The 20,492-nt window shown below is 40.5% G+C and overlaps 2 protein-coding genes across 3 annotated transcripts in view; one reads left to right on the top strand and one right to left on the bottom strand.

Moving 5' to 3' along the window:
* KPNA5 (karyopherin subunit alpha 5) overlaps positions 1 to 4,842 on the bottom strand; it is a 43,337-nt gene extending 38,495 nt beyond the window's left edge. The window contains exons 1-2 of the mRNA XM_075063899.1: positions 4,763 to 4,842; positions 2,198 to 2,331 (exon numbers count right to left, since the gene is read on the bottom strand). Coding sequence (XP_074920000.1) covers positions 2,198 to 2,331; positions 4,763 to 4,766 — 138 coding nt within the window. The 5' untranslated portion in view covers positions 4,767 to 4,842. The remainder of the gene's footprint in view (positions 1 to 2,197; positions 2,332 to 4,762) is intronic.
* Positions 4,843 to 5,255: 413 nt separating this feature from the next.
* On the top strand, positions 5,256 to 20,079 carry ZUP1 (zinc finger containing ubiquitin peptidase 1). Of its 2 annotated transcripts, none has more exons than XM_032779590.2 (9): positions 5,256 to 5,544; positions 8,278 to 8,388; positions 9,660 to 9,781; positions 11,316 to 11,484; positions 13,455 to 13,643; positions 14,332 to 14,500; positions 16,548 to 16,699; positions 17,078 to 17,298; positions 19,530 to 20,079. In XM_032779590.2, the coding sequence occupies exons 1-9, from the start codon at positions 5,256 to 5,258 to the stop codon at positions 19,575 to 19,577; spliced, it is 1,470 nt and encodes a 489-aa protein (XP_032635481.1). In that variant the 3' UTR covers positions 19,578 to 20,079. The 2 variants fall into 2 exon arrangements, with proteins under 2 accessions (XP_032635481.1, XP_032635473.1); XM_032779582.2 differs by having other exon boundaries at positions 9,657 to 9,781.
* The last annotated feature ends 413 nt before the right edge of the window (positions 20,080 to 20,492 follow it).

The following is a 20,492-nucleotide window of genomic DNA, read 5'->3' as shown; positions in this document are numbered from 1 at the left end:
CATCGAATGTCTTTTGAAAGTCCACAAATTGATGGCAAGACTGCCTTGGAATTGGATTATTGAGAACATAATTGATCTCAGGGTGAACCAGCATCTGTGCATGATCTCCCTTGTCTAAATCTAGATTGCTGTTCACTTAGTATGGTATCCATATCTCCTTTAATTCTGTTCAGGAGGACTGCTGTTAATACTTTTCCTGTGACAGACAGAAGTGTAACTCCCCTCCAATCTGAATAATTATTTAGATCACCTTTCTCTGGTAACTTGATGATACCGAGGATCCATTCTTACAACACTTCCTCCTATGTCCAAGTTTTGTTGCACAGCAAACAGAAGATTGATTCTACATCTTCGCCTCCATATTTAAGCATTTCAGAATGAGTGCTGTTCAAACCAGGTGCCTTGCTGTTTTGCAGCTTCTATAACGCTTTTTTTTTTTTTATTTCTTTGATTTTTACCTCAGATACATCTATATCTAGGTCTAATGGTCTATCATTGTTAAATTCCAGTCTTGTAATTGGTTCTGGTTGGTTTAGCACATCTTTGAAGTGTTCCACCCATCTATTTACTTGTTCCTCCTGTGTTTTCAAAATTTCTCCTTGTTTCTCTTTCACTGTGACACTTCTTGAAACAGTTAACAGGATATGGATCAAAATTCAAATCATGTAGACTTTTCTTGTATTGTTTCTCTCCCATGCTTCTTCAGCTTCACTAGCCTTACTTTCTATCCAATTTTGCTTATCTTTTTTGCATTGTTTCTTTACTGCTTTGTTTTCTTCTTTTGTCTATAATTTTCCATGTTTTTTCTGAGATCCACTGTTCTCTATTGCTTTCTCTCTACCAATTATCTTTTCAGCTGCTTCTAGCATAGCTGTTTTCAAAAGATCTCAGTATTTTCCCACTTCGTTTTCTTCAAGATCTTTAAGGACCTCAAACCTATTCTTGACCTCTATCTGGTACTCTTTTTGTATCCTGCAATCTCGTAGTTTCTGTGTATGGAATAACCTGAGTCTGTGTTTTTTTCTTTTTAAACACTTTAAACTTCAATCTGATGTTTGCTTTCAGCAAATAGTGATTTCTCCCTATATCTGCTCCTCTGAATACTCGTGTCTAACACTGATGTTTTCCATCTCTGACTAACACTGATATAGCTGATCTCATTTTGTGTATGGCCATCTGGTGAAATCCATGGTCTTTTTGTGCATATTTTTCTGTTGGAAGAAAGAATTGCAGATGCTAAGATTGTTTTCAGCACAAAATTCAAGAAGTCTTGTGCCACTATCTGTCGTTGTTCCAGTTGTATGTGGGCCAATGACTGTTTCCCGACCTCCTCTTTCATTTCAGATCCAGACATTAAAATATCCCATAACCAGGACAAGATCGTGGTTTGGTACTTCTCATTTTCAATTTGTTCAATTCTGTATGGAAACTCTCTTTATCCTCTTCATCTGCATTGTTTGTTGGAGCATATGCCCGGACTATGGTGCACTTAATGTGCCGAGAGTGGAACCTAGCTGCCAGTAGCTTATCTGATATTGGCTGCCAATTCATAAGTAATTTTGTAGTGCTATTCATGATGACTGCTACACCCCTCTCATGTTTGGTTGCACCTGAATATAATATTGCTTCTTCTCCAGGTGTTATCATACCTTGATCTTTCCATTTAACTTCACAAAGTCCTAGGATGTCAATTTTATATCTATCCATTTCTTTGATTACCTATGCTAATTTTTCTGCACTATTTAGAGTTCGTACATTCCAGGTAGCTATGAATGTACTCTTTTTGGCCGTTACATATTAGATAAATTACTTTTTAATTACAAAGTAACTGACTAAAATTAATGTTATTTTAACGCAATTCATTACCATAATATAAAATATTTACCATCATCACCTAAATATACCTAGAGTAATATATTAGTCTCCTGTATCTGTTTATATATTGGAGATACATCAACCTCAACTGTAATATTTATGCTTTAGCAGACTGCTCCTAATTTTTTTACATGCAAACACAATTTTTTCTACTGTCTTTATTCTCTTCTAGAAACCAAAACTTTAGTATGTATCCGTAAACAACTACAGTTATTAAAAAAATCAGTCTGTTTATGTGAATATTATGTAAAACTAAATCTTTATGAATGGAAAGCTCTCACTTGACAACCATGTTTATTACATTTTATGGTTAGAAACCTACTTGTTCTTCTCTTTTTTGTTTCCGAAGCTGGATTCCATCCTCTTCTCTCCGTCTGCGCATTTCTTGAGGATTCAGTGCATTGTTCTTGTAACTTTTCATTCTATAATTATCTTTTCCTGGGCTTGCCATCGTGTCTATAACAAACAAACAATGGGATTTTTACCCTCCAAAAATCTGTATTTTGAGAGTCATAAGTCCCTTCTCTTGGATTATGAACCTTTGGGGCACAGTCTGTGTTTGTGGGCAGGGCCTAGCCCAGGGGTTGGCAACCTTTCAGAAATGGTGTGCAGAGTCTTCATTTATTCACTCTAATTTAAGGTTTTGCATGCCAGTAATACATGTTAATGTTTTTAGAAGGTCTCTTTCTATAAGTCTGTAACATATAACTAAACTACTGTTGTATGTAAAGTAAATAAGATTTTTAGAATGTTTAAAAAGCTTCATTTAAAATTAAATTAAAATGCAGAGCCCCCTGGACCAGTGGCCAGGATCTGGGCAGTGAGAGTGCCACTGAAAAATCAGCTCACGTGCCGCCTTTGGCAAGCATGCCTTCCTGGCCTAGCCCATTTTGAACACTGCTAAAATACCAAAAAGTGAGAATAGAGTGACTTAACAGCTGTATTTTGTAAACTCTAGCTTAGACTACTGCAGTGCATTCTACCCAAGATTAACCATGAAGGGCACTTCAGCTACTGCAAAATGAAGCTGCCAGCCTTATGAGGAAGGTGAGCTGGAAAAAGCATATTACACTGTGAACCAACTGCAAGTCGCCTTCAACATGAAATCTGAAGTGCTGATTATTGCCTACCATTTCCTAAACAGGCATGGGAGATTGCATCTCTCTCTCAAACATAACCAGCTAACTGTACATCAAAGTGAGGGCATTTTTAAGATGAAAAGTGACTTAAAATGACAGATTGATGTTTACTGTCTGTTAATGTCTAAACATACTAATTGTACTCTGTTTACAAGTTTGTTTTTCTTAAATGTCCACCACACAAACAATCTTGGATCCAAGTATCAACCTGGGTCCTTTCCTTGCATCACTAACAACAGTTCTGCAGAGACCAAATTAAGATGTCAGTGATATCTGTTCTAACCCATTGCCTTCAATAGTTTTAAACTAGTAACATAGTTAAAATTTCTATTGATGTGCAAAAAAAACTTAAATCCCACCCTCATCTCTTAGCAGCAACCACTCTGCCAAGTAGAAAGGGATTGATATTTGTTACTGAAATAAACAACACTGAATACACCTAAGGAGGTCTGCTGAGTAAGGTGGTACCTTTTTCACACAATTAAAAAATTAATCTGAAAAGTGACTACCCACCCAAAGGTGATGCTCAAGGCACCATAATAAGCGCTCATATGTGGAATTCTTTCCCACCAACAATAAAGCCCAAGTTTCCCAAGAAGAAGTGTAAAAACCTCTTTGCCCAGGCTTTTGCTAATTAACATATTCAGGCCATTTTCCGCTGAACGCTGTTCATTTTGTAACCTCATCCCTCCACCCACCTGGCTGTTTTGTCTATCTGTTGCATCCTGACAACTAGATAATAAACTCTCTGAGACAGAGACACAAAGTGGGTGAGACAATCTCTTTTATTAGACATCTGTGGGTGAAAGAGACAAGCTTTCTACCTACACAAAGCTCTTCTTCAGCTCAGTGCAGCTTGAATGCTTCTACCTTTCAACAACAGAAGTGGGTCCAATAAAAGATATTACCTCATCCACCTTGACTCTCCAATATCCTGGATCCAACGCAGCTATAACAACACTGCATATATCTTTGACACAGACACTATCATCTTTGCAGTTTGGCAGAATGACAGGTCCTGGCAGAATGACACCCAGAACGGGGTTCCTAGGCATACTGTTATATCCTGATTTCCCCATGTCAGTCCTGTAAAATTGTGGTGTTACATAGGTTTGGCTCGAGATGTTTCTGAAATACAGCTTCTAATCCAACCCATATGAAGTTCACCCAAAATCTCTGGTGAGGGCAAGTGCCTCTAGAAAGCAGACAACAAAGTGCCCGTGTAACTGAAATGAAAAGGGACCGTTATGTTACTTTCCAAACATTCCGGAACCGAAGCCCCATAGCTGACCTGGGATGGGACCATCCGAACGCAGGCAGGGCGGGGAAAGAGACCACGCTCCGGGCCGGGCCGGTTCTCAGGTGCCGGTCACAAGAAACCAGCGGCTACGAACAACGCGGGGCTCCCCGCGCTGCCCAGCCCCCTCCCCGGCCCGCTGCGCCAGCTCCGCGGGGAGTCTCCCGGGTCGCCCTCCTGGCACCTGCCCGGAGACCCAACCGCTAGGGACTCCCGGGGACGCCGGCTCTTGCTCCGCTGAGCGCCCTCGGCGGGCAAGGAAGGGCGAGAGTCCCGACCGAGCGTGACGCTGCCGCTCCCAGCGCCGTGCGCTACCCAGGAGACTATGGGAAGGGCTCGATCCGCCGCCGCCCCCCGGGGAAGGTGACAGGCGCCACCGAGCTCCGCTACTGGCCCCCAGAGCCCCGGCCGGGACGGGCGGCAGCACCCCGCTCCCCTAGTTCCCTCTCACCCATCGATGCGACGGCGGCTCCCGCTGCCTCAGAAGGGTCAGCTACGCTTCCCCGGAACACAGAACGCCGCCCGCGCAGGTTCGCAATTCAAAATGGCAGCCTCAGCCCCACCGCCGAGTCCCTCTTTCCCAGCAGGCCTTGCGCACCGAGCTTGAGTCAGTGACGAGCCGGCGTTGCCTGAAAACACTACAAGTCCCATCATGCACCAAGGGGAGGGGCGGGCAGGCTCCCGTTGTGAGGGGCGGGCCTTGGTAGCAGACAAGATCAAAAAAACAAATTGACCCCTCCAAACCGGAAGTTCTCGGGACCGGAGATAGGGCGATGGTTCTAGTGATGTGATGACGTCAGGAGGCTGAACGACTCTTACAGCGCATGCGCTGCGCTTAACTTGAAGCAGAAATGAAACCTGTGGGTGAAGAGGGGAAGCGGTGATCAACGCAGCTGTCCCGGCCCGGCGGGAGTTGTTGGCCCGGTCCCTGGCTTGCCCGCGCCATGCTGCAGTGCGAGCTGTGCGGCCAGGCGCTGCGCACGGAGTCGGAGATGAGGCGCCACCTGCTGCGCGCGCACCTGGAGCGCGAGTCCCGCTGCCCGCTCTGTTCCTTCTCCGCCCCCGGCTACGACGAGCTGCGCGCTCATGTGGAGAGCGCGCACCCCGAGCCGGGCCCCGCCCCCGCGGGCCCGCCCCAGTGCCCCTTCTGCGGGGAGACCGGCACCTCGGGCCGCCAGGTGGAGGCGCACGTGAGGTCGCGGCACGGCCACCTCCTGGACCCGCCGGTCCCGGGTGAGTGCGGGCGCGTTCTCCTGTCCTGCCGTGTCTCCTCTCAGGCAGCCTGTGGGGCTCCGTGTCACGGGTAGATCTGCTCCTAGCCCGGCTCCGCACGCCCCAGCACGGGTATGGACAGCCAGTGAGGCAGAGAGACCCATGCAGCCGAGCCCTCCTATACACACGGCTAGCTACGCTCCCGAGCCGTGCCGCCCACGCGGCTGTCTAGCAGAGTAGTGCCCCGCTGCCAGAGCCCTGCGCTGCAGCTTGGGGCAAGTGTGGATGTTGCCTGCCTTACCGTGCCAGGTGTAGCTACATGTAGCCTACACACCGCCCTAAGTGTAGACAAGCTCTTAGCAGTTAGTCAGCTCGCGCAAGACAAGCTCCCCTGCCCAGTGCTCCTGCATCTGCTTAACTATGGCTGAAGGCACCGTGATGGCTGAAGCTAAGCATGGGCATGACTGTTTGAGGGCTGGCCACGGGTGATGTGTATGTATCCTAGTAAGTACAACACTTATTGGGGTTATGATACTACTTAGCCATGCAAAAATGTGATATATATGTATAATAGTGGCAACAACGGATAAGGATTTTTGTGTGACGGTTTAAATTACCTTTCTATTTGGTGTATAAACTAATGACATAAAAAAGATCCAGCAGTTGGCAGAATAAAGGGACATATTTGACTGGAAACTATCAAGCTATTCCTGCATGCTTAATGCTTGAGAAGAAAAAGGCATTTAGCTTGAGGAAGAGAGCTGGGAAAGCTATAGGAGTGGATGCAGTGTCCTCCTGCATGAGCCTCAGAGAGAGAAGGGACAAAGGTGAAGACAGTGAGCATCCAGGAACCCTAGTCTTAGTGTAGTCAAAGTGCTATGCTGTAGTTAAAAGTTGAAATGGAGTTCTATTCTGAACACCAGTATTCAGTTTCTTGTAGCTTCAAATATGTTTAGTCCTGGCATCTCAGCCAGGAAATGATTCTTTTAAGAGTGTTTGGAGTGACTACAGTACATTATTGTCTCCAGTTTTAGAAAGCTGTCCTAAGGAACAGTGATACATTTATCTGTTATAAAGTCACATTTTACATATTCCAATGTCCAGTCAATAGCTCCAACTGTGTATATCTCAATCTGATGTTTGAGAGTACAGTGAGCAGTGGGAGCTGTAAGCGTTTCAAGGTCTTATGTAGCCAGTTCTTTCATGGCTTCAGGATTTTCCATATAATCCATCCCCTGATGTAGATATGAGCTTTAGAATTTAGCTTTCATTTTTGTCTTTTTTTTTTTCTGTTATTTTTAGCCCTTATAGAAGCAAAGGTTGCCTTGAAAAATTAACTGAGTGTGTCCCATCAATCTTAATGTCTTTCTCACACTTGAATATGACTCTTTAAATATCAACATTAACTGTTAAATTGTAGATCATTCCAGCAGAAACATTCCTCTAATGTGCGTATCTCACAGTTCCGAACTGTATTCCATGCTTCCACAACAGCCCCTTCTAAACTATCTAAACCTGCAGCTTCACTCCTGACAAATTCTACAGTAGTTGTATACCATTACTACAAAAATTTGTGGCATTGGAAAAAAAATGAAAACATAATGACAACATTAAATGCTAGAATGTAATAAAAATAAGATGGGGGAGGCGCTACTATGCTGATTTGTGTATAAGATAATTACATCTTCCATTCATTTTAGACACAGACACACACACGTAAAAGAACCCCTTGTAGAATTTTAAAGTGCTGCATACCTTTGTTGCTGAATGTAGGTCCATGGAGCATAAGAGGCCTTGTCTCTAACAGTTATGAATTTTTACTCATGGTGAGCATCACTCATTGCCATTTTCCTGTAACAACAGTGCTCCATTTATTAATTCTCATATACATTGAGTATGTCCCAAGAAAGAGAACTGAGAAAGGAAGGTGAATTTTTGTCACTCTGTAAAACTATTTTTGGTTTTAACAACACATTAAAATAAAAAAAGTGATTAAAAGTTATAAGAAAAGTTCATTGTTAAAGATTCATCACAGTATCCTGTATATGTACATGGAATAAGCAATTTCCCATTACAGTCTTCTGGTCCTCCAAGGAGACCTTTAGCAAAAAAAGTAGGCAATTGTAATATATTTTATATTTCTAAGCTTAAAAAAAAAAAAAAAAAAAGGCAGGAAAAATCTCTTTTGGGTGGTGGTAGGGAAAACTTCCCACCTCTTTTATACATAATAAAGCAGAAAAAATACTAATTGATTTGTTTTTCCTTTGCATGTTGGTTTCACAACTGTAGGGCTGGACACTTGTTCTTTTGGAAACATGGGTTTCTCCCTTGACAGCAGACATTTCTTTCTTTTGCCTTTGAATGGATGTTTCAAGCTAATCATTCTCTCTCTGAAATGAAGTATTGGTAACAAATTCTGATCATTAAGTTAAATGGGGCAGGATATTATGCTTGATGAACAGTCATTTGATAGAAAAAAAGAGAATCCTTCCACCAACAGACTTGTCATAGCTTAAATGGGAAGAGTTTAATTTTCTTAACATACAAATTATATATAAATCCATTTTAAGTGTAATTACTCTGTACAGTTCATTGGGTTATCTAGTAGGAAATTATTTTGTTGTCAATACAAAATTAATCACTATTGTCAGCTTGAATATCCCTCTCAGAATATGGCGTATACTGTCAACTATTTTTTTTCTTATATGAAATACCAAATAATAGCATTGTTCATCAGTTCTTCTTTAAATACAGGAAATGGACAACAGCTATATGAATGTCCAATGTGTGATCTTGTCTGTGCAAACTGTCAGATTCTCCAGGAACATGTGGACTTGCACTTAGAAGAGCACCGCTTTTCAGAAGGTACATGAAAACTTGGTATTGTACTTCATTTATATTTATTTATGGGTACCAAAGCAAATCAAGAAAAAGATAGTTTGAACTTCTCAAGCATTTGTCTAAGTTTGTACAAGAAAAATTATTACTTTATTAGGCAGATGCCACTATCAACGCTGACCTTAAGGTTACACTAAACTTTAGTCAATAAGTGAGAGATAAAACCCTGTAATTCCCTTTTACAGGTCACTTTCACAAACTACACTTACTGCAAACCATCATGATTTATTTTTTTTATGGAACTACTAAGCAGATGTAGTGTACATATTAGGCAAAAGTAAAGCATTTATTATGAGACACTTTAAAAAACTAGCCCTGTTTACCTCATGTTTTTTCCAACTCCCTAGAACATATCAGTCCAAATACACACACTCTAAATTTCACATACATAGGTTTCCTATGGTAAAGTCACAGTTCTTTTCTGCCAAGAGTAGGGGCTGGTGCTGTCCTCTTATATGGGCCTCTCTGGTTCCCTAGCTCTGTAGCCTTCTAACAGATTCCCATTCAGTCCCTGACACCAGGTTTCTTGTTTCTTGCTTTCAGTCCATGCCACCCAACCTGTCATGGATCTGATAAAGATTGTCTGTGGGATTCCTGGTCTTTTGGAACTAGTAAAGCCCAACTAGTAAAGCTCCTCTCTAGCAAACTAAAAGAAAACTTTTTCAAACACAGAAGATGCCTCCTTAGTAGCATTTACAAGTGCTGCTTGTCAGGTAACAGTGCCCATAATCCTCTATAGCATCAGATCACACCTACACCAATTCTGTTCAAAGTTTTTTGTTAATAACTTAGTAAAATAGGGGAATTCTTCCCAAAAAGAGTTATACTACAGTTAAGTTCACTCAAATATATTTCCTGTCAATGCAATCACTAAGAAACAAGGAAACACTAGTTAGTTAACTTCCAGACAAATTCAGTTCACGTGCTTTATCATCCAGACATAACCCAAATCCACAGATGCCTTAGCTTCACAAGAGTCCCTTACAGTTCATTATACAGCTGTCCAGGGCATACCCACTCAGTTCCTCAAAAATGAACTTTACACATAGCCTAATGTCTGCTTTAATTCTTTTGCTGTCAGTATACAGAAAGCAAACATTTTAATCTTAGCATTCACCATTTAATCCTCTATCCAGCTATGTGTATGCAAACACATTGCTATAGGTAAATATATATATTTTATGTCAACCTATTGAAACGTGCATGCATCTTCTTTTCTTTTAAAATGATACCAGTAGATATAAATGTAGGTGGAAGTTTAAGTGATTTGGAACTGGCTCAGCAGCTCCAGAATGAAGAAGACAGACAGCAAGGATTAGAAGAAGCAAAACGAGAAAGAGAAGAATTCCAAAAACTGCAGGTACTGTAAATTTTTTTCCTTGGCATCCAAAAGGTACCACTGAAAAATTTTGCAACCACAAACTGAGTATCTTGGAGTTGTGTTTTGTGCATTCTCACTTTAGCATCTCACATAACTCTTCATTTGTATCTTGCTGTTGTATCTTGCTGTTTTTCACATTTTTTGCCTGGTAATTTCCTATGACACAATTTGGTAGCAATTCAGTAATAACAAACTGAACAGCTATAATAGAAACTTAGATTATTTTTATTTTGATAACTTCAGATTATAATTCAGGTTAATTTGAGTAAGAGGAGACCTGGAGCCCTTCTCCGTGAGTGATAAAATAGTCTTGCTTTTCGTAGTTACGTATCTCTTGATAATACTGTGCAGGCAGAGCTGAACCTGAAATGATTAAATTTGGTAGTATCCCAGATGTGATGTACTATAGGCACAGTGCATTTTGTACCATATGAAGAGAAAGTCATGCTTTTCTCATCTATAGTGTAAGAATAAATTCTAATACGTGGCTAGCGATATAATAAAAAACAGTCAAGCTCTGGCTTAGAGTAAGATGAACATAGCTACCGTGTATCTAACTCAAAAAACTCTAGTCAAGCCGCTATATCTGCAGGTCATACTTCATTGCTACAGTCATTACCACATCACCATTAACCTATTTTTGACCAATGAAATTTGAGTATATAAAAAGAAAAAAGCTCAACTGTTTTGATTGGCTGAGTGACCTTTGTCAGAATCTCACTACAAAGGAATAAGCTGGGGAAAATGCTTCTGTTAGGAAGTCTCTAAGTCATGATGAGATTCAGAGTTGCCTTTGTGGAAAGGTAATGTGGTCTCGGAGAAATGGGCAGTTTGGGAGTCAGGAGGTGCTAGGTTCTAATTTTGGCTTTGCCACTGACTTGATGTATGGCCTTTGGGCAGATCATTTCACTTTTCTCATTTTCCCCAACTGTGAAATGTGAATCATTTCCCAAGGATATTTTGAAAATTAATTAGTTAAATATCTATACAGTGCTTTGATCATGCAAAGCACTAGATACATGTTAAGTATTATTATTTAATTTTATTTATTTGCATTAAGTAGCTATGTCATGTCTGTGTATAGAAGCTATACATAATGAAGTAATGAATGAAGTATGAATGTAAAATGAACTCCTTTGAGAATGGGAGTTTGAGAGGTCCAAATTCAGTAAAAGCTCATAACAATGGTAGGCTTTATGAATTTAAATCAGCATAAAAATTTCAGTAATAATGTTCATATGTTGCAATTTATTTTTGTATACTAGAGTCCAATAATACTCAAACACTTTCCTAGAAAGATGCTTTCTGGCAGACTGGTGTTATCAGTTCAAGCTTGACATAGCTGCACTAGAGCACAAAATGCCACATGGCAGAATTAGTTCCATGTTAAGAGCATTTCCAAATCATTGTTAATTTGTTCAGAACAATACCTGTTAATTGCATTCTTTTTTATTCACAGTGATAATCAGCAGGAAGAAACACATTAAAATTATTCATATTTTGTGCTCAACAGAGACAATATGGATTGGATAGTGCTGAAGGCTACAAGCAGCAGTCACTAAAGAATATGGAAAGGGAAGTAGCTAGGGGAAGGATGCAGCCTTCTGAATATCATAAGAGAAAAGCTGACATGATGGAATCTTTGGCTTTTGGAGTAGATGATGGGAAAACAAAGACCTCAGGTCAGTATTTAACCTGTGTTGCTGGAGGAGCATGGATCCTTTCATCCTTTCGGCTCAGATTGATAGAGACCAAAAACTGTGGTGATGGCATTGCTGTGACTGCAGCTATGCCTAATATGTTCTTGTTGTTGTTCATGTAGTTGGTCTTCTCATTCTGTCTAGTTACTACTATGTAGCTCACCTCAGTTTCTGTACCATGTATTTAGTTAGACGGTGGTTCTAAACCTATTTACCATTGTGGGCCGCATCTAATACTACCTACATAGCCCTGAGGATGTCACGTGGGTCACAGTTCTGTGCTGATTGGGCCGCAGGTCGAGAACCTAAGCTAGCTAGAGAAGGATTCAGTCTTAATTCAGAGCTGTTGGATATCCCTAGATATTTGTATTAGCTATTAATTAGGTAAAGCCCAGCACATTTCTGACTTGTTTATTCCCATCTTTCTGCGATCGATAGCTAGATTCCAAATTTTTAGGGCCATCTGGTCTGTCCATTTGGCTCTCTGCCTGCTTGTCTGGATTACACATGATCTAATAGGGTTTCCCCTACATTTTCAGGTCTTTTTTTGAGGTTGTGTCATTTACATATCTGTTTGTGTTTAGCAGGGTCTCAGCTAATTCCATAAGGTTCTTTATTTAAGCTTCCATCACCAATAACGTTCACTTTCTCCTGAAGACAGTGTAGTGCTTGCTCAGTGGCATGGATACAGTATGTACGAATGATAGCGAAAAGACAGCAATATGGTACCAGAATGGCTTATTTTATACTCAGCTGTATTTTTTCCTTAACACTTCCTTGCATTTTATGCCACTGAAAGTTTATCCTACTGGCAACTTTTGTTTTCTAGCAGTGATTCTTTTGGTGACAACTTCAACTCTCCTAATTGGAGGGCCCAGGAAAAGATTCTTCAGTGGTAGATATTTATTTAGTACCTAATGCAGATAGCATATTAAATGCTAAAGTTTAGATCCTAAACTACTTCCAGTATGTTAAGTGTACTAAAAATTACCAGTGCTTTTTAAAAAGGCATTGAAAATCCATTCATTTTATTTACCTGCCAAAACCAGAGTTCAAGGTTTTGTTACGTCAGCTATAGCTGGCAACTAGTGCTTACAGAAACTTCAATTCAGGCCTTCATAGTTAAAATTTAGCTTTTAATTCCGCCTGTATTAATTGGAATTAACAACTTGGTCTTAAAGATTTGAGACCTTAAAGATGAACTGCAATGCTTTTTAAACTTTAAGGGGTAATGTTTGTGGCAGAACAACAAATGAGGCACTTGAATGCAAAGCTACTTCCAAGAATATTATTGTTATGCAGCAAGGAAAGATTTGACACACCACAATGAGTGGCTTTTCTAATTTTTGAAAGTTTGAATTCTATGCCACTGTTTTCTTGGACATTACTTTGGGGGATGTTGCTTGGTGAGTAATTGTTCAAGGACTGCCTTAAAAAATGAGGGTATGGAAGAAGTGAGGGAGGATTACCGATAGTATCCATAAGGATGTTCATGGTTGAAAAGGGATAACGTAATGGGGATAGAGTGTTAGCATTGTCTGTTGGAATTACTTGTCACATAATTAGTGGTAGTTAGTCACATCTCTTGTATCACTTCTGTAGTTCACAATCTACCAATTATACATATGCTGTTATATTTTCATGCAATGATGCTATATTGATCTTAGAAAAGGCACTTGATGTGGCTGCAACAGAAAAGCTCAGCCAAGTTTTTAAAATATATCAGAAGTAAGTTGATTCATCAAGTTAGGTGGGTGGGAGAGAAATGAAATGGCCAGATTGTCTGTACATGACCTAAGTTCATGATTTAACTGACTGCTGTGCTCATTCATCAGTTCTGACCTGTGTTGTCTTTTTGATTTCTCAACCTGCTCCTAGATAAAGAGAACCTCCCCCTACAGAATATTAACTTGTGCATTGTGCAGGCTTAATATTTATATCCTATCTTTTAGGAGTCATTGAAGCACTTTGCAGGTACTATCAAAATGAAATCAAAGATGTAAGACATGTTTGGCTTTCTACAGGAGTGGATCACTTCCACTCATCTTTGGGAGACAAAGGTTGGGGTTGTGGCTACAGGAACTTTCAAATGCTGCTTTCTTCGTTATTGAGCAATGGAATGTATAATGACTGTTTGAGAGGTATGTACAGTGAGTTACCATTTTGAATGTTAACTTCTGCATACAACATTCTGATTAATTAGAAATCAGGGAGTGTAAACTTTTTGTGATACCTTAATAGGTTAGTGATATCTATGAAATACTTTCTTTATCATGAGCAGATATTCTAAAAATTTTCAGGAACAAATTTGAGACAAGAAGACTGAATACTGAAGGAGACACAACTGAAATTAATATTTTAGAGTAAAGAGCTAAAAAGAGAAATGTATTTTTGTAACACATTAAGGCTTTTTTATTATCTGTCATTCCTGTTTTTTATAAATGGACACTGATTAAGACTATGGCCTGGTCTACACTGGGCGGGGGAGTAGGGTGGGGGGAATCAATCTAAGTTACACAGCTTCAGCTACGCGAATAAGGTAGCTGAAGTTGACAGACTTAGATCTACTTACCACAGTGTCTTCACTACGGTGAGTTGACTGCTGCCACTCCCCCGTTGACTCTGTCTGCGCCTCTCGCCAAGCTGGAGAGTGCTCAAGGATCAATTTATCGCGTCTAGACTAGACATGGTAAATCGATCCCCACTGGATCTATCGCTGCCTGCTGATCTGTCCGGTAGTGAAGTCATACCCTGAGTTGCACTTTTTGCAATAAGAGACTGCTTCAGTTTATGGGATTAGCAAGATGAATGTTGCTTTTTTTGTTTCAGATATTACTTTAATTCCTTGTATTCCAAAAATTCAGTCCATGATTGAAGATGCTTGGAAAGAAGGTTTTGATCCTCAAGGAGCATCTCACTTCAGCAATAGATTACATGGTACCAAGGCATGGATAGGAGCATGTGAAATTTATTCTCTGTTAACCAGTCTCAGATTAAAGTACGTGAAGATTTTCAATAATCTCTTAAAAATAAGGGATGTTTTCAGTTCCAAACTAAACATATTGAGCAGTAACACATGATAGTACACTATTGTTTGTCTAATTTTATAATTACAGAGCTAATAATTGACCACACTTCTGTCTGTTCTCTTCACATCACATCAACTTTGAAGGTGGTGAAGATGCCAAAATTCTTAGCCTATACATATGCTGTGTTTTATATATCTGCACACTCAAACCAATTTAAGCCATTGGTTTCTTATTTTAAATTCCTTTCCATGAGAGTGAGAACCAGGCACTCTGCTTTTGGAGCTGTATAACTTATGCAACTTCATTGGCTTTAAACTTGACTGATCTTTAAATGCACATAAGACTGAAGTTTAGTGTAGACTACAGAGTTAGGGTGACATAAGGCAACTTACGTTGACCTAATTATGTCAGTGTACACACTACAGCCTTGTTCCTGCCGATGTAAATGCTCTACTGCATCAACTTCATAACCCCACCTCCACAAGAGGCATAGCCGTTATGTTGGTGTAGTTAGGGCTACACAGTGTCCCTGTAGACACTGTGTTCCTTTAAAGTGGCTTTTGGGGCTCTCAGCTGTAGCTGTGAAATTGACAAGAATGTCAATTTCCAGCTGGTAGGCGCCATGCTGTGAAATTAAGCCCAGTGGAGGGCTTACAGTTTTCAATTTCACAGCTACAGCTGTGAGTCAGACTGCCCTGCACTGAGAGCCAAAGCTCTCTGCAGAGCTCCCAGGTGGAAACCAGGTTGTCCAGGCTGAGAGCTCTGTGGAGCAGAGACAGTAACAGCATGAAATTGGTGAGAATGTCAATCTTACAGCTGTCAAATTGAGCCCAGTGCTAAGCTCACAGCTGGGGGCTGTTACCCTTAGGTGCATGGAGGCTCCAGGTGTGAGCCCCTTGTGGCTGTCAGTGCCCCAATTCAGTTGGTGCAAGTGCTCCTGGTGAGGATATGCTTCACCAGCAAAAGGAGGGTAGTATGGACACTAACAGCCAATTGAATTACTGTGGTGGCTGTAGGGTGACCTAAGTTAAATTGACCTACTTTTGTAGCGTAGACAAGTCCTTAGTTAAAGCACCACACAATTTGTGAATCTGCATAGAACTGCAGGCAGTTATTCAGCTTAGAACTTAGGGATATCTTCACTACGGCGCTAAATGGGCACCACTGTCAATGCAGCGGCGTCGATTTAGCAGTCTGATGAAGACACAATAAGTGGATGGGAGAGCACTCTCCCATCAATGCAATTAATCTACCTCAATGAGAGATGGAAGCTATGTCGACGGGAGAGTTTCTCCCGCTAACATAATGCATTGCATTAAGTCTATGTGAGATACATGGCTTAAGGGTGTGTGGTTTTTTAATACCCCCAAGCAACATAACTTACATCGACATAAGTGGCAGGGTAGACAAGGCCTTAGTAAAATTCCATACTGCCTATGCATAAAACTCACTTTAATTAAAGCTTCATATTCATTAAGACTATCACAGCCACTTCCTAATAGAGGTCTAGTCTTATGAAAAAAGTTTTAAGTGCAGTTATTGATTTGCGCGTCTCAATTTACTAATCAAACTTAAAATTTGATGTAGTCCTGCCACTTTGGATAACTCAAGGTGAAGGTGAAAGGATTTTCATAAACTCCCTAAATTTGTGCTGAGACTAAGAATAGAACATTTGTAACTGAAGGGATATTTTTTTTTCACAGTTTTGGGCAATAGAAATCACATTGCTTCTCAAGTATAGCTTTTGCTCTAGTTTAAAAAAAAAAAAAAAAAAAAAAAAAAAAGCATAATATGAAGGTATCTGGCTGAACTATCATCAGGCCATTCCAGACCAGCAGGGTCTGTGGTCTGTTTCTGGTTCCACGCAATTATGAAACTACTGCTAGTGCTATTTGTGTAAAGGCAGTGATAAGTGTATCTGACATTACAGAATAAAGACTAGACACTACAAACCATTCAAAGAAAAAACCTGGACTTACTATAATACTCTGAGTTTTCATCTTAAATCTCCTGTAGGTGTCAAATCATTGACTTTCACAAGCCAACTGGCCCCTTGGGTACACACCCTTGTTTATTTGAATGGGTTTTGAGCTACTATTCTTCAAACAGAGAAGGTGGTACAAAGGTTGTGTGTACCCCCAAACCACCTATCTACATGCAGCACCAAGGTCAGCATAATCTGTACTAGTTTCTTGATCTCTTGTATAGAATTTTATTATATATGTATAACATGGTATTATTTCAAATGACATTTCATATTCTCTGCCTCCTTCATCCCTGTATGCAGGAAGTTTCCCAATTTATTTCCTGTTAATCTTATTTGTTATAAGTAAAGAGAAATATATAAAATAAAATTCCCATCAGATTAAAATTGTTAGTCAACTCAAGGCCAGATTTGGAGTTTGAACTGGTTGATATAAACTTTTCATTGGCAAATAGCTTGTTAAATAAAATGTTCTCATTTTTTACTTGTAGCAATAAAGGGATAAAAGACGTCCTAGTACCTTATGCGAGTTTTTACTGTCATTATTTTGTTTTGAAATTAGGGCATAGCCGTACTATTGTTGGAATAGAAGAGAGGAAGAATAGAACATTATGTTTACTAATATTTGACCCAGGATGTCCATCCCAAGAAATGCAGAAACTGTTAAAACAAAGCAATGATGATACCAGTCTCAAACTACTTCGGAAATTTGTGGGTAGCTTAAAAGATAAACAGTACCAAATAGTGGCTGTAGATGGTGAGCTCTCACCAGAGGAGAAAGTTGTAAGTATTCCAGAAAAGTTTCTATACACAGAAACATAATAGAATTAATCTTTTGTCTTAACCACTCTGGATATATACAGTTGATAATCTGGGTGTGTTGTGATCTTTTTTTCATCTTTCCCCACCCCACACTCCAGCAAAACACCCCAAAACGCCCATCTGTTTATTCTTCAGATAAAAGTAAGATCTTTAAAACACAATAATACACATTCTTATACTCATATGGTTCAAGTTCTTGTAATTCTAATTAAAGAAATATTCAAGACCAAAATATATATACTAATTCTACTATTCTTAAAAACAGTTTCCTACATCAGTTTTGTGAAGCTTGCAACTTTGTGTATGTACATAATGCTGTATACATGTAAAGTATTATCTCGAAAAGAATACTGAGCTCTTCTCAGAAACAAAGAATATCATACCCAATTGAAACTGTAAAGAGAATTTAATTAGATCTTGTTTTACACTAAGATTAAGGCTGTAGCAATATGTTATTGTTTTATATGTAAACCAGTGGGGGATGAGACACACATCACCAGCATGTTTCACACTGGTATTGGCTGAGAGCAGAGAAATATAGTCTTTTGACACCTAAGTTCATTTCCTGGTTCTGGAGGGGAGTGTACTCAGTGGTTAGAGTAGACTGTTTTCCCCCTGTATCTCCTGTCTGTCCCTTTTCCCCCTCCCCCTCTGTTGCTCTTCACCCTTTAAGTCCTACCATTCCCCTGCCCCTCTGATTTCCAGTCAGGTTGTTTTCTCCTCCTTCAGTACAAATCATAGAAGATTAGGGTTGGGAGAGACCTCAGGAGGTCATCTAGATCTAGTCCAACCCCCTGCTCAAAGCAGGACCAATCCCCAGCTAAATCAATTGAGCCCGGCCGTTGTCAAGCCAGGCCTTAAAAACCTCTAAGGATGGAGGTTTCACCACCTCCCTAGGTAACCCATTCCACTGCTTTACCATCCTCCTAGTGAAATAGTTTTTTTCCTAATATCCAACCTAGACCTCCCCCACTACAACTTGAGACCACTGCTCCTTCTTCTGTCATTTGCCACCACTGAGAACAGCCTAGTTCCATCCTCTTTGGAACCCCCCTTCAGGTAGTTGAAGGTTGCTTTCAAATTCCCCTTCACCTTTCTCTTCTGCGGACTAAATAAGCCCAGTTCCCTCAGGGTCTCCTCATAAGTCATGTGCCCCAGCCCCCTAATCATTTTTGTTGCCCTCTGCTGGACTCTCCCCAATTTGTCCACATCCTTGGGGGTGGGAGGGAGGGGACACAAAACTGGATGCAGTACTCCACATGTGGCCTCACCAGTGCCGAATAGAGGGGAACAATCACTTCCCTCAATGTGCTGGCAGTGCTCCTAGTAATGCAGCCCAGTATGCCATTAGCCTTCTTGGCAACAAGGGCACACTGCTTACTCATATTCAGCTTTTCGTCCACTGTAATCCCCAGGTTCTTTTCCGCAGAACTGCCACTTAGCCAGTGGGTCCCCAGCCTGTAGCAGTACCTGGGATTCTTCCATCCTAAGTGCAGAACTCTGCACTTATGCTTTTTGAACCTTCATATTTCTTCTGGCTCAATCCTCCAATTTGTCTAGGTCACTCTGGACCCTTTCCCTCTCTCCAGCATATCTACCTCTCCCCCTAGCTTAGTCTCGTCCATGAACTTGCTGAGGGTGCAATCCATCCCTTCATCCAGACCATTAGTGATGCAGTGCTCCATGGATTAGAACTCTAATAGGCCTCTGCTAAGCACATCCAAACAAATTTTTCAGTGGCTTATAACTTGGCCAAATTTGGGGTGAACTTTTTGGGCAATCACCCTTAACAAAAGGCACTTCCTTGACACCAGGTGCCCCCCTCCACATGGAGGTGCTAGAGCTTCTCAACAAAATGGTTATGTGAATTTTTCAATATAGGCAAAATAACTACTTCCCTAATCTCATTCTTTCAGTTGAAATTTAAACCCTCAGCCTAAGGTAGACACCCAGCATGGAAAAACTTCAGAGTGAATGTCTAAAGTTTGGTAAAGTTATAAGCAATTGCAAGCAAGGTTTATAATGGAAAGAAATAGGTAACTTAAACTCTAGGTTAAAGTTATTTAATATGTATAATTTTTTTAAACTAATTTATAATACTGTTTTGAAATTACTTTTAATGCTCAGAATTACATACGGTAAATGTTAAGTGATATTTTTGTTCTCTGAATGCATCTAATTTTCTTTTTAAGGTTCGCTGCCAGGCTTCTCAACTGTTCACAGCGGAGAGGATTCCTTAAAGGGTCATCTATTTACTACTTTTCTCTGGAACGTCATGGATGTGAAACTTCAAATGCATTTAGACAGCTTTTCAATCATCTTATTTATAATGTGTTTAATATTTTTCAGCATTTCTAATTATACCTTGCCAAAAAAATAAGTTTGTCCTGTTAATTTTTAATAAATATTTATAGGCTTCATGGTTGTGTACTCTAGACCCTGCAGGAATATAAGGTTGGGCCTTATGTTAGCCATGTAGCATAATAAAGTGGGGAATCTGGTCAATTTACTGGAGTATGGAAGAGTATAGTGACTTGCTCCTGAGTGGCAATAGTACCACAACGTTTTAACTGTAAGGTGTTACTGCTGTAGGGCTTACCAAGGCTCTTATTTACTCTTCCACCAGTTTTTATTAGTATCTATTCTAATAACCACCCTTTCTGTATAGGAGCAACCCTATAGGGCTAGTGTATCTGTGTAATTGATAATTGCCTTAACAATTGGAAAGTTCTTGTTCTCCTATATCCATGATGTTGTCTTTGAGATGAGGTGTGTCACATGGTGATGGTCATGCACTATGTACCTGGAGCTGCTGCTTCTGTTTCCTCTACAGGTTGTCACATGAATCACTCTTGCAGAAAAAAATGTCAAAGGTGGAGCTTAGAAGCTGTAGTAAAATAGAAGAAGATTAACTCAAATCTGTCACCCCTTTCAAAATACTGGATGGGTTCCAATGCTGCCTATAGAGCCTTTCCTAATGCGGCTGTTTCACAGTCTGAGTCGTCACTCGTGTGTCGGCGCAGGTAGGGTGGGGCTGACGGGGGCGTAGTGCTCCTGCAAGGAGCTCTGGCTGGCTGGACTTTTGACTCGGAGCCATATTGTCCCATCCCCGTGCGGCCAGGGGAGGAGGGATAGCGGAGGGCTGATCCCAGCAG

Source organism: Chelonoidis abingdonii, chromosome 3, assembly GCF_003597395.2.
Source record: "Chelonoidis abingdonii isolate Lonesome George chromosome 3, CheloAbing_2.0, whole genome shotgun sequence".
In the NCBI taxonomy this organism is placed as follows: Eukaryota; Metazoa; Chordata; order Testudines; family Testudinidae; genus Chelonoidis; species Chelonoidis abingdonii.
This window is presented reverse-complemented; position numbering and strand designations above follow the sequence as displayed.